General features: G+C 43.5%; 1 protein-coding gene across 2 annotated transcripts in view; it reads right to left on the reverse strand.

Annotated features, from left to right (window-relative positions):
• The window catches only part of LOC121858311, a 182,918-nt gene that overhangs the window by 72,680 nt on the left and 95,158 nt on the right, over nucleotides 1-15,080 (reverse strand). The window contains exons 6-9 of one of the 2 annotated variants that reach the window (XM_042354643.1): nucleotides 13,254-13,352; nucleotides 8,314-8,397; nucleotides 6,289-6,387; nucleotides 1,351-1,434 (exon numbers count right to left, since the gene is read on the reverse strand). The exons of the other annotated variant lie outside the window; for it this stretch is intronic. Coding sequence (XP_042210577.1) covers nucleotides 1,351-1,434; nucleotides 6,289-6,387; nucleotides 8,314-8,397; nucleotides 13,254-13,352 — 366 coding nt within the window. The remainder of the gene's footprint in view (nucleotides 1-1,350; nucleotides 1,435-6,288; nucleotides 6,388-8,313; nucleotides 8,398-13,253; nucleotides 13,353-15,080) is intronic. 2 annotated transcript variants of the gene reach the window in all.

A 15,080-nucleotide genomic window follows, 5' to 3' on the forward strand; every position in this document is an offset into this window, starting at 1 on the left:
GTTTCCATGTTTTGGTGTTCTATGGTGTTGGTGCAAACTGGCCAGGGATAAAATGTTGGCATATTAAAAAGGTTTGGATGACACAATTATTGTTGAAGTTGAAGATGCAGATGATGTACCTGGATTAATGGTTTCATCATATCTTAGGGAAAGAAATTGTCTATAGTAGTGGTCGATGGTGGAGGAAGAAAGGTTGATGGGGATGAGGGGTTGATTTTGTGGAGGGATTTTTTGCTTCTATGGAAAAGTCTGGCGATGTGACTGTAGTTGTGGATGCTGTTAAATTTTCTGAGCAAGAAACCGGTTTTGGTGGGATAATTTGGGAGAACAAATAACTGAAAATGTTGTTAACAACAGAGAAAACGTTGTTCAATTGCTAAACATTAAGGTACTTTTGTTTGGAATAAATTTGGGAGAAGAAATCGCTCACGATACGTTAAGAATAGATATTGAAGTTTCAGGATTCCCTTGAGTTTAAAATATTGCCTGTGGGCAAAGGGTGCCCCACATATTACTGTAATCCAACGTTTGTAGCTAAGTCAGACGATGAGACCGTAGCTATGGATTAAGTAAGGGCAGTAATCAAGGTTTGTTAACAATTTGTATCAGCGTTGAGTGGTCAGAACCTATTGCAATCAATCAGTCAGGTTGAGTTCATAAAGCTGCCTAGAAATCTATATATCATTGTCAATGATATATCTGCAGAGGAAACGCATTGTGATGTAGGTTGAATAGTTTATATATATATATATATATATATATATATATATATATATATATATATATATATATATATATATATATATATATATATATATATATATATATATATATATATATATATATAAGGCAGCTACCAAACAGGGAGGTACTACCGCCTGGGAAGATATTGAAAGCATAATGTATTGTCTAATGGTAGACCCTGCTGCCATATGGCATCACGAAAACTGTGACCAAGTCCCAGGTTGCTGATCTGAGTTTCTGCCTCATTTACACACAATTGCAGGGTCTCAATTGTTTCTCTTACTGTTGACAACTCAACATACATATATTGTTTGTCGCTTTTGATCTTTTTTTGGTTTTGTATTTCTTTATTATTATTATACAGTGTTGTTGTAATTATTATTATCATTTTTAATTAATTATTTTATTTTAAAATTTGTATTTTTTATTCTAAATTTTATTTACTATGAATTATTATTACATTACACACACACACACACACACACACATATATATATATATATATATATATATATATATATATATATATATATATATATATATATATATATATATATATATATATACATACAGGTATAAGAGAAATATGTAGAGGCATGATTATACCAGTGGTTGTTGATGACTTATTGGGGAAGTCAGGGGTCGTGGACGATGGAGGATCACTGGCTGTGCTTGTCACGGATGGCCGACCTGTTGTAAATATTTTTGCAATTAGGAAAACTATGTTATATATACTGTACTGTTGAGTCAGACAACCGTACTCAAGACGAGGAATCCTCTCACCTCCATGATTCCTACATAGTGCACTGTGTAATTTCTCAACCACACTCCCCCACAGCCTGACCACACACTCCCACACACACCCTGACCTCCTCCTACTTTGCCGTCACTCGGAATCGAGTATGAAGATCATCCAGCTACGATACAATGATATGAGTTAATAAGGATGTCACCTAGGTTGGCGAGTTTTGAGGTGACTAAAGAGGCCGATACAGGACCGGTAGGGTCGATCACAGATGTTGCACATGTGGATGGCTACATCTAGTGCGAGAGGGACGGCACCAATGTCTTTCCGGGGTTGGCAAATGTCTGCCTCGAAATGCTGTTGGGCTAACTCGAAATGCTGTTGGGCTAACTCGAAAGTATTGACACCTTCTTGTGTGATGATCCTCCAAGCGTTACGGTGTGGAGTAATAGTCTCCCAGGTGAGGGAGTCGATTTGGCACTTTTTCAGTTTTCACTTAAGCCTGTCCTTATACCTTTTCAGTTGGCCACCAGTGTTACGTTTACTATTCATTAGGTGACTGTAAGGTGCCTGCTTTGGCAGTCTAATGTCGTCCATGGGGGTAACATGGCCAGTCCAGCGTAGTTGTTCATGGATAATGGTAGCCTCGATGCTCCTACAGGTGGTGTCAGCAAGAATACTGGCATTTGCTCTCTTATCTTCAGCGAATTCGGAGGATGGAACGTAGACTACGTTGGTGAAAGTAGTCAAGTGCCTTGAGGTGCCTCCTGTATGTGACCCATGTCTCACTGCCATATAGCAGGGTGGGGAAGACCACGGGTCGATAAAATTGTAGCTTTGCAGAAAATTTCAGCTCCCGACAGCTGAAGACATGGTTTCGGAGTCTGTCAAAGGCTTGAGATGCACATCTGATCTGATGATGAATCTTTTCATCGATGTCTGCGGTGGTGAGCAAGTGGGAGCCGAGATAACGAAAGTGGGTAACATTAGAGAGGTTAGTAACGTTAAGCTGGATGGATGGTGGAGGTGTGGCTGAAACCAGGGCAGGCTGAAGAAGAATCTGAGTCTTACGTACATTCATCTCAAGTCCAAAGTGTGCTTACGCATCTGCTTAGGTGTTCAGGCTCTCCCGAAGGTAACGTTCAGTGTGAGCGCTAATGGTGAGGTTGTCTGCATACTGAAGCTCAGTAATGGAAGCTGCAGACACCTTTGTTCCTGCCTGGAGCCGTCTTAAGTTGAAAAGACCTATCATCCGGCACTTACTGTCCACCCCGCCGGCTAAATTGGCATGAGTAAGGAAGGCAGCCAAGGAAATGGGAAAGAGAGTTGGTGCCAGTACACACCCCTGTTTATGCCTTGTTTAGATGAGGAAGAATTCAGACGGGGTGCCATTGTGCAGGACACTGCCGTTCATGCCATCGTAGAGTTCCCTCACAATGGCGATGAATTTTGGTGGGCAGCCAAAGCGGCTGAGGGTCCACCAGAGGGCTTCCCTGTTGTCTGAGTCAAAGGTCTTTGTTTGGACCATGAAATCCATGTACAGGTCACGACACTGTTCTCTGCACTTTTCCTGCATCTGACGGGCAGCAAAGATCATGTCATTGGTGCCACGTAATGGTCTAAAGCCACATTGACATTCTAATAGTTTTCCGCCTCAGGAAGAAGTTTGCTTAGGATTACCTGGGCAACAATCTTGTCAGCTATGGAGAGCAGCGAGATTCCGCGGTAGTTGCCACAGTGTGACCGGTGTCCCTTGTTCTTATAAATATTGACGATGGAGGTGTCTTTAAGAGCTTGGGGATTTCCTCCTTTTCCCATATATTCTCCAGGAGAGAGTGGAGACGGCTGGTAAGCAGAGGTCCTCCTGCTTTATACCCCTCGGCTGGGATTCCATCAGGCCCAGAGGCTTTGTTATTTTTCATATGTTTGATAGCAGTAGCTACCTCATCCAGGGATGGAGGATAGCTGAGGTGGTTCAGCTCTTGTTGCTGAAGGACCTGCTGGGAAGTCAAGACATTCACATCGGTGTTTTGGTTGAGCAATGAATGGGGTGCTCTTTCCAGTGTTGAAGGAGGCCTCCATCGTCTTTAATTGTGGAGTTAACGTCGGATGAGCAGAAAGGGGCTGTGCCATGAGTGATTGGCCCATAAAATGTATTAGTGGATTTGAAAAATTCGTGCATCTTGTGCTGATCTGCAAATTTTTGTGTTGCACATGCTTTATTTGTAAGCCAGTCGTTCTTTAGATTGTGAAGTTCTCGCTAGGCCGCCGCTTTCTTCTTGCGGAAGGTATCAGCATTGGTCCAAGACTGAGGGTTGTTCTGCCAGTCAGTTAACGCAGCACCTTTATCATTGATGAGTACACTGATTGCCGGGTCGTTTTCGTCAAACCAGTCCTGGTGTATTCTTTCGATTTGGCAGGGGGTCTCTCTGTAGATTTTCGTAATGACAGTGTCGAGAATATCCCATTCGGCACTGGAATTTGGGTTGTTTGTTGTCGGGTTGTTTATCAGCCCATGCTAGAGTTGCTCTCTGAAAGCATGTACTACCACTGGATCCTCCAGACGCTTAGTGTTAAAACCTCTTCTGGAGGCTTGCTGCCTTCGCCATTTTGGGGCGACGTAGAGTGAAAGTTTGGCTCTGACGAGCCGGTTATTAGTATCACAGTGGTTTGAGCCTTGCCTGGCATGGGTGATGAGGACATCTCGGTGATCACTTTTTCTGACAATGATATCGTCAATGAAATGCCAGTGTTTGGATCGTGGGTGTTGCCATTAACCCTTGAACTTGTCGGCCTGCCTAAACAAGGTATTGGTGATAATGAGGTTGTGTGCAGCACACTTGATGAGGAGCAGTAGGCCTTGGAACTACACTTGTCTAGTACATTTTCCCTATGGTTCCATGCCAAATGTCAGCATGTCTACCAAATCTGGCATTGAAGTCACCAAGGAGCACAACCTTATCTTCTCTGGGGTTAGAGGTTAGCACTCTGTCGAGGTCAGCGTAAAAGGCCTCCTTGATGTCATCCTCTGCATCCAGTGTTGAGGCATGTGCACTGATGAAGAAGGCATGACGTGAGTGATTCAGTGGGAATCTAGAGCGTCATGAGGCGTTCGTCGATCCCAATAGGCATTTCAGTTAACCTTTGTAGGATGCATTGGCAGATGGCAAAGCAAGCCCCATAAATGTGGTTTTTCTCTGCAGGAGGCTTACCCTTCCAGAAGAAGGAATAGCCAGACCCCGTTCTGTGAGTTGACCCTCGTCTGGGAGCCAGGACTCACTATTGGCTGCTATGTCGACGTTATACCTAGCCAGCTCTTTTGCCACAAGGGCGGTTTTTCTTTCAGGACGTTCATTTGTGCTAGTATCAAGAAGGGTCCTGAGATTCCATGCAGAGACTATACGAGGTTGTATAGTTTGTTTTGTTTGGATCTGCGATTTTTATTATGTTTTCGACTAAGTAAAGATGACCTTACTGGGTGCGCTTGCCCAGTCATATTTTTTTTTTAGGCAGGCTATGTTTAGGGCACCTTTTCTAGCCCCCTCCCCATGTGGGGCGAGTATAGTGGCTCCTCCAGAGGGCTGCACTGCTGCTTAGATCCCAGTGCAGAAACGACCACCTTATCTGTGCCGCCCATGTGCAGAGTTGTGACAAGAGACTCCCGGCAGTCATCTCTGCCTGTCCACGTCGTCACTCGTCCGTCGCCATAGGACTTTTGGGAGTATAGGGATTTTGATGATGACGAGATGTATGATTAGCTGGATGATGGCTGCGCGTGAGTTGATTTATGCGGTAAGGCAGGAGCTCAGGCTGGAACCACACATCTTGGCTTTCCCTTTTTCTGATTCATTGGTGCAAGTGTTGCAACGACTGGGGAGAGGGAGAGTTGCAGTGGACTGATGATAGCCCATTTTGTTGAGTTTCTCCTTCGTAGCCTGTCCATCAAGCATTGCCTTTATCCTCTGGTGTAATCATTGGGTTCCAATGGTGTTTACCTCTTCCACCTATACCGCCGTTGGGGTCTTGTTGGAGCTCTGTTAGCATTTCTGCCATATGTGCGGCTCCACTTCGGATTTTCGTTTGGGGTTTACCCCCGTAGCCTTATACCTGCCAAGATTAATCCGCAAGGGAGCGGGGCAGTGGTTGGTAGGAGCCAGGACGTGTCCACATGCCAGTGGGCCTATGTGCCATTCCTCTGGGGCCCACTGCTACTCCGAGATCCCCTGCTGGTCTAGTATGGGCCCACGAGGTATCCAGTTACCGTGTGTTGCCACGAGGAGGCATTGCGGGAGTCTTGATGGTGAAGAGGCTGTGTACTGGCAGGGGAAGACTTATACAAGTTGCTTCCCTTTCGCCACGAGGGCTAGCCAGCGATGGTAGCCGAAAGCGAGTGGGAGCAAGCAGTGATTGCACCTTAACACTAACATAATGCTGCCACACTAGACGCATTTCAACACCCTGTGTACGAACACACACACACGCACACACATCCTGACCACAGTCCCATACACACCCTGACCACACTCCCACACACACCCTGATCACACTCCCACACACACACACACCATGACCACACTCCCACACACACACACCCACACATACACACACTCCCTGACCACACACCAAACACACACGGACCAAATACGGTGATGAAGGAAACATTATTGTTTGGTTCTTTTTGTCGTTTTTAGAAGAAAAAAATATTGAAAACACTGGCTAAAAAGAATACTGCATCTTAGTGATATGTTACATGGGTGAGTTTCAAAGGAGAGAGTAATTCTGTGGAAGCAGGGTCGTACCAGTGGTTGTTGGAGACACACTGGAGGAATTCAGGGTGGAGGTTGATGTGAAAGGAATAGTGGTGTTGATCACTGGCGGCCGAGATGATGTAAACTTTTCTGGAGAGAGAAAGACAGTTTTACTAACATTCGTGTGAAACGAAATTTTTTAAACAAAAGTGAGAGTTAAAGAACAGCAAAATATGGAATCATAAAAATAAATAATCATTGGATGTTGTATGTTTCCACAAATCATAAAATATATAGTGTGTTAGGACTTCTGGAAATTTTGTACATACAGTATACTGGTGCAAATACTTTTAGTCGTTTCCATGTTTTGGTGTTCTATGGTGTTGGTGCAAACTGGCCAGGGATAAAATGTTGGCATATTAAAAAGGTTTGGATGACACAATTATTGTTGAAGTTGAAGATGCAGATGATGTACCTGGATTAATGGTTTCATCATGTCTTGGGGAAAGAAATTGTCTATAGTAGTGGTCGATGGTGGAGGAAGAAAGGTTGATGGGGATGAGGGGTTGATTTTGTGGAGGGATTTTTTGCTTCTATGGAAAAGTCTGGCGATGTGACTGTAGTTGTGGATGCTGTTAAATTTTCTGAGCAAGAAACCGGTTTTGGTGGGATAATTTGGGAGAACAAATAACTGAAAATGTTGTTAACAACAGAGAAAACGTTGTTCAATTGCTAAACATTAAGGTACTTTTGTTTGGAATAAATTTGGGAGAAGAAATCGCTCACGATACGATAAGAATAGATATTGAAGTTTCAGGATTCCCTTGAGTTTAAAATATTGCCTGTGGGCAAAGGGTGCCCCACATATTACTGTAATCCAACGTTTGTAACTAAGTCAGACGATGAGACCGTAACTATGGATTAAGTAAGGGCAGTAATCAAGGTTTGGTAACAATTTGTATCAGCGTTGAGTGGTCAGAACCAATTGCAATCAATGAGTCAGGTTGAGTTCATAAATCTGCCTAGAAATCTATATATCATTGTCAATGATATATCTGCAGAGGAAACGCATTGTGGTGTAGGTTGAATAGTTTATATATATATATATATATATATATATATATATATATATATATATATATATATATATATATATATATATATATATATATATATATATATATATATATATATATATATATATATATATATATATATATATATATATATATATATATATATATATATATATAAGGCAGCTATCAAACAGGGAGGTACTACTGCCTGGGAAGATATTGGAAGCATAATGTATTGTCTAATGGTAGACCCTGCTGCCATATGGCATCACGAAAATTGTGACCAAGTCCCAGGTTGCTGATCTGATTTTCTGCCTCATTTACACACAATTGCAGGGTCTCAATTGTTTCTCTTACTATTGACAACTCAACATACCTATATTGTTTCTCGCTTTTGATCTTTTTTTTGGTTTTGTATTTCTTTATTATTAATATTAAAGTGTTGTTATAATTATTATTATCATTATTAATTTATTATTTTATTTTAAAATTTGTATTTTTTATTCTAAATTTTATTTACTATGAATTATTATTACATTACACACACACACACACACACACACATATATATATATATATATATATATATATATATATATATATATATATATATATATATATATATATATATATATATATATATATGCAAGTAAATCACTGTAGGTGCGCGTGATCCAGGTATATGCTGATAACCACAAGGAAAAAGAAAACACGAAGTTCCAAGCGCTTTCGTGTAATTCACATCTTCAGGGGTGAGTACAGACTGTACTCACCCCATAATGTGGAATTACACGAAAGCGCTTTCGTGATCTTCGGGGTTCCTTTTTCCCTGTGATATAGCATATATATATATATATATATATATATATATATATATATATATATATATATATATATATATATATATATATATATATATATATATATATATATATATATATATATATATATATATATATACATGCAGGTATAAGAGAAATATGTAGAGGCATGATTATACCAGTGGTTGTTGATGACTTATTGGGGAAGTCAGGGGTCGTGGACGATGGAGGATCACTGGCTGTGCTTGTCACGGATGGCCGACCTGTTGTAAATATTTTTGCAATTAGGAAAACTATGTTATATATACTGTACTGTTGAGTCAGACAACCGTACTCGAGACCAGGAATCCTCTCACCTCCATGATTCCTACATAGTGCACTGTGTAATTTCTCAACCACACTCCCCCACAGCCTGACCACACACTCCCACACACACCCTGACCTCCTCCTACTTTGCCGTCACTCGGAATCGAGTATGAAGATCATCCAGCTACGATACAATGATATGAGTTAATAAGGATGTCACCTAGGTTGGCGAGTTTTGAGGTGACTAAAGAGGCCGATACGGGACCGGCAGGGTCGATCACAATGTTGCACATGTGGATGGCTACATCTAGTGCGAGAGGGACGACAACAATGTCTTTCCGGCGTTGGCAAATGTCTGACTCGAAATGCTGTTGGGCTAACTCGAAATTATTGACACCTTCTTGTGTGATGATCCTCCAAGCGTTACGGTGTGGAGTAATAGTCTCCCAGGTGAGGGAGTCGATTTGGCACTTTTTCAGTTTTCACTTAAGCCTATCCTTATACCTTTTCAGTTGCCCACCAGTGTTACGTTTACTATTCATGAGGTGACTGTAAGGTGGCTGCTTTGGCAGTCTACTGTCGTCCATGGGGGTAACATGGCCAGTCCAGCGTAGTTGTTCATGGATAATGGTAGCCTCGATGCTTTTACAGGTGGTGTCAGCAAGAATACTGGTATTTGCTCTCTTATCTTCAGCGAATTCGGAGGATGGAACGTAGACTACGTTGGTGAAAGTAGTCAAGTGCCTTGAGGTGCCTCCTGTATGTGACCCATGTCTCACTGCCATATAGCAGGGTGGGGAAGACCACGGGTCGATAAAATTGTAACTTTGCAGAAAATTTCAGTTCCCGACAGCTGAAGACATGGTTTCGGAGTCTGTCAAAGGCTTGAGATGCACATCTGATCTGATGATGAATCTTTTCATCGATGTCTGCGGTGGTGAACAAATGGGAGCCGAGATAACGAAAGTGGGTAATATTAGAGAGGTTAGTAACGTTAAGCTGGATGGATGGTGGAGGTGTGGCTGAAACCAGGGCAGGCTGAAGAAGAATCTGAGTCTTACGTACATTCATCTCAAGTTCAAAGTGTGCTTACGCATCTGCTTAGGTGTTCAGGCTCTCCCGTAGGTAACGTTCAGTGTGAGCGCTAATGGTGAGGTTGTCTGCATACTGAAGCTCAGTAATGGAAGCTGCAGACACCTTTGTTCCTGCCTGGAGCCGTCTTAAGTTGAAAAGACCTATCATCCGGTACTTACTGTCCACCCCACCGGCTAAATTGGCATGAGTAAGGAAGGCAGCCAAGGAAATGGGAAAGAGAGTTGGTGCCAGTACACATCCCTGTTTATGCCTCGTTTAGATGAGGAAGAATTCAGACGGGGTGCCATTGTGCAGGACACTGCCGTTCATGCCATCGTAGAGTTCCCTCACAATGGCGATCGATGAATTTTGGTGGGCAGCCAAAACGGCTGAGGGTCCACCAGAGGGCTTCCCGTTGTCTGAGTCAAAGGTCTTTGTTTGGAAGAGGGAATCCATGTACAGGTCACGACACTGTTCTCTGCACTTTTCCTGCATCTGACTGGTAGCAAAGATCATGTCATTGGTGCCACGTAATGGTCTAAAGCCACATTGACATTCTAATAGTTTCCGCCTTAGGAAGTTTGTTTAGGATTACCTGGGCAACAATCTTGTCAGCTATGGAGAGCAGCGAGATTCCGCGGTAGTTGCCACAGTGTGACCGGTGTCCCGTGTTCTTATAAATATTGACGATGGAGGTGTCTTTAAGAGCTTGGGGATTTCCTCCTTTTCCCATATATTCTCCAGGAGAGAGTGGAGACGGCTGGTAAGCAGAGGTCCTCCTGCTTTATACTCCTCGGCTGGGATTCCATCAGGCCCAGAGGCTTTGTTATTTTTCATATGTTTGATAGCAGTAGCTACCTCATCCAGGGATGGAGGATAGCTGAGGTGGTTCAGCTCTTGTTGCTGAAGGACCTGCTGGGTAGTCAGGACATTCACATCGGTGTTTTGGTTGAGCAATGAATGGGGTGCTCTTTCCAGTGTTGAAGGAGGCCTCCATCGTCTTTAATTGTGGAGTTAACGTCGGATGAGCAGAAAGGGGCTGTGCCATGAGTGATTGGCCCATAAAATGTATTAGTGGATTTGAAAAATTCGTGCATCTTGTGCTGATCTGCAAATTTTTGTGTTGCACATGCTTTATTTGTAAGCCAGTCGTTCTTTAGATTGTGAAGTTCTCGCTAGGCCGCCGCTTTCTTCTTGCGGAAGGTATCAGCATTGGTCCAAGATTGAGGGTTGTTCTGCCAGTCAGTTAACGCAGCACCTTTATCATTGATGAGTACACTGATTGCCGGGTCGTTTTCGTCAAACCAGTCCTGGTGTATTCTTTCGATTTGGCAGGGGGTCTCTCTGTAGATTTTCGTAATGACAGTGTCGAGAATATCCCATTCGGCACTGGAATTTGGGTTGTTTGTTGTCGGGTTGTTTATCAGCCCATGCTAGAGTTGCTCTCTGAAAGCATGTACTACCACTGGATCCTCCAGACGCTTAGTGTTAAAACCTCTTCTGGAGGCTTGCTGCCTTCGCCATTTTGGGGAGACGTAGAGTGAAAGTTTGGCTCTGACGAGCCGGTTATTAGTATCACAGTGGTTTGAGCCTTGCCTGGCATGGGTGATGAGGACATCTCGGTGATCACTTTTTCTGACAATGATATCGTCAATGAAATGCCAGTGTTTGGATCGTGGGTGTTGCCATTAACCCTTGAATTTGTCGGCCTGCCTAAACAAGGTATTGGTGATAATGAGGTTGTGTGCAGCACACTTGATGAGGAGCAGTAGGCCTTGGAACTACACTTGTCTAGTGCATTTTCCCTATGGTTCCATGCCAAATGTCAGCATGTCTACCAAATCTGGCATTGAAGTCACCAAGGAGCACAACCTTATCTTCTCTGGGGTTAGAGGTTTGCACTCTGTCGAGGTCAGCGTAAAAGGCCTCCTTGATGTCATCCTCTGCATCCAGTGTTGGGGCATGTGCACTGATGAAGAAGGCATGACGTGAGTGATTCAGTGGGAATCTAGAGCGTCATGAGGCGTTCGTCGATCCCAATAGGCATTTCAGTTAACCTTTGTAGGATGCATTGGCAGATGGCAAAGTAAGCCCCATAAATGTGGTTTTTCTCTGCAGGAGGCTTACCCTTCCAGAAGAAGGAATAGCCAGACCCCGTTCTGCGAGTTGACCCTCGTCTGGGAGCCAGGACTCACTATTGGCTGCTATGTCGACGTTATACCTAGCCAGCTCTTTTGCCACAAGGGCGGTTTTTCTTTCAGGACGTTCATTTGTGCTAGTATCAAGAAGGGTCCTGAGATTCCATGCAGAGACTATACGAGGTTGTATAGTTTGTTTTGTTTGGATCTGCGATTTTTATTATGTTTTCGACTAAGTAAAGATGACCTTACTGGGTGCGCTTGCCCAGTCATATTTTTTTTTTAGGCAGGCTATGTTTAGGGCACCTTTTCTAGCCCCCTCCCCATGTGGGGCGAGTATAGTGGCTCCTCCAGAGGGCTGCACTGCTGCTTAGATCCCAGTGCAGAAACTACCACCTTATCTGTGCCGCCCATGTGCAGAGTTGTGACAAGAGACTCCCGGCAGTCATCTCTGCCTGTCCACGTCGTCACTCGTCCGTCGCCATAGGACTTTTGGGAGTATAGGGATTTTGATGATGACGAGATGTATGATTAGCTGGATGATGGCTGCGCGTGAGTTGATTTATGCGGTAAGGCAGGAACTCAGGCTGGAACCACACATCTTGGCTTTCCCTTTTTCTGATTCAGTGGTGCAAGTGTTGCAACGACTGGGGAGAGGGAGAGTTGCAGTGGACTGATGATAGCCCATTTTGTTGAGTTTCTCCTTCGTAGCCTGTCCATCAAGCATTGCCTTTATCATCTGGTGTAAGCATTGGGTTCCAATGGTGTTTACCTCTTCCACCTATACCGCCGTTGGGGTCTTGTTGGAGCTCTGTTAGCATTTCTGCCATATGTGCGGCTCCACTTCGGATTTTCGTTTGGGGTTTACCCCCGTAGCCTTATACCTGCCAAGGTTAATCCGCAAGGGAGCGGGGCAATGGTTGGTAGGAGCCAGGACGTGTCCACATGCCAGTGGGCCTATGTGCCATTCCTCTGGGGCCCACTGCTACTCCGAGATCCCCTGCTGGTCTAGTATGGGCCCACGAGGTATCCAGTTACCGTGTGTTGCCACGAGGAGGCATTGCGGGAGACTTGATGGTGAAGAGGCTGTGTACTGGCAGGGGAAGACTTATACAAGTTGCTTCCCTTTCGCCACGAGGGCTAGCCAGCGATGGTAGCCGAAAGCGAGTGGGAGCAAGGAGTGATTGCACCTTAACACTAACATAATGCTGCCACACTAGACGCATTTCAACACCCTGTGTACGAACACACACACGCACACACATCCTGACCACAGTCCCACACACACCCTGACCACACTCCCACACACACCCTGATCACACTCCCACACACACACACCCTGACCACACTCCCACACACACACACACCATGACCACACTCCCACACACACACACCCACACACACACACACTCCCTGACCACACACCAAACACACACGGACCAAATACGGTGATGAAGAAAACATTATTGTTTGGTTCTTGTTGTCGTTTTTAGAAGAAAAATATATTGAAAACACTGGCTAAAAAGTTAACTGCATCTTAGTGATATGTTACACGGGTGAGTTTCAAAGGAGAGAGTAATTCTGTGGAAGCAGGGTCGTACCAGTGGTTGTTGGAGACACACTGGAGGAATTCAGGGTGGAGGTTGATGTGAAAGGAATAGTGGTGTTGATCACTGGCGGCCGAGATGATGTAAACTTTTCTGGAGAGAGAAAGACAGTTTTACTAACATTCGTGTGAAACGAAATTTTTTAAACAAAAGTGAGAGTTAAAGAACAGCAAAATATGGAATCATAAAAATAAATAATCATTGGATGTTGTATGTTTCCACAAATCATAAAATATATAGTGTGTTAGGACTTCTGGAAATTTTGTACATACAGTATACTGGTGCAAATACTTTTAGTCGTTTCCATGTTTTGGTGTTCTATGGTGTTGGTGCAAACTGGCCAGGGATAAAATGTTGGCATATTAAAAAGGTTTGGATGACACAATTATTGTTGAAGTTGAAGATGCAGATGATGTACCTGGATTAATGGTTTCATCATGTCTTGGGGAAAGAAATTGTCTATAGTAGTGGTCGATGGTGGAGGAAGAAAGGTTGATGGGGATGAGGGGTTGATTTTGTGGAGGGATTTTTTGCTTCTTTAGAAAAGTCTGGCGATGTGACTGTAGTTGTGGATGCTGTTAAATTTTCTGAGCAAGAAACCGGTTTTGGTGGGATAAATTGGGAGAACAAATAACTGAAAATGTTGTTAACAACAGAGAAAACGTTGTTCAATTGCTAAACATTAAGGTACTTTTGTTTGGAATAAATTTGGGAGAAGAAATCGCTCACGATACGTTAAGAATAGATATTGAAGTTTCAGGATTCCCTTGAGTTTAAAATATTGCCTGTGGGCAAAGGGTGCCCCACATATTACTGTAATCCAACGTTTGTAACTAAGTCAGACGATGAGACCGTACCTATGGATTAAGTAAGGGCAGTAATCATGGTTTGTTAACAAATTGTATCAGCGTTGAGTGGTCAGAACCAATTGCAATCAATCAGTCATGTTGAGTTCATAAAGCTGCCTAGAAATCTATATATCATTGTCAATGATATATCTGCAGAGGAAATGCGTTGTAAATGATAACTGTGAGGCGAGAGGAATATACTGTTGTGATGTAGGTTGATTAGTCTGTCAGGGGTCGTGGACGTTGGAGGTTCACTGGCTGTGCTTGTCACTGATGGCCGACCTGTACTCAGAACTTTCAAGGAATACTTAGTGGAATAGTAAAATGAACAAGCAATTCCTCTCGTGAAAAATTATCAGAAAAGTAATAGTCACTAATTATTATATACGAAATATGAAGGTAATTAAACATGCATCAACAGATATTTTCTTATAATCACACTACCACTACTACTACTACTACTTCTACTTTGCTGTCACTCGGAATCGAGTATGACGATCATCCAGCTATGATACAATGATATGAGTTATTAGGGATGTCACCTAGGATGTCGAGACTGAGGTAATTAAAGAGGCCGATACGGGACCCGCAGCATCGTCCACATTCGTTGCACATGTGGAGGGCTCCAGCTACTGTGGGAGGGGTGGTGGCAGCGTCTTTCCGACGTTGGCTCTTGTCTGCCTCGGTCTGCAGTCGGGCTAACTCAAAAGTATTGACCCTTTCTCATGTGGTGCTCCTCCAAGATTTACGATGTGGAGTAATCGACTCTCAGGTGAGGGGGTCGATCTGGCACCTTTTCAGGTTTGTCTTAAGACGATCCTTATACCTTTTCAATTGCCCGCCGGCGTTACGTTTACTATTCGTTAGGTGACTGTAAAGTAGCTGCTTTGGCAGTTTACTGTCGTCCATGTGGGTAACATGGCCAGTTCAACGTAGTTGTTCATGGATAATGGTAGCCTCGATGCTCCTACAG

Source organism: Homarus americanus, unplaced genomic scaffold (assembly GCF_018991925.1).
Source record: "Homarus americanus isolate GMGI-L3 unplaced genomic scaffold, GMGI_Hamer_2.0 scaffold57980, whole genome shotgun sequence".
In the NCBI taxonomy this organism is placed as follows: domain Eukaryota; kingdom Metazoa; phylum Arthropoda; class Malacostraca; order Decapoda; family Nephropidae; genus Homarus; species Homarus americanus.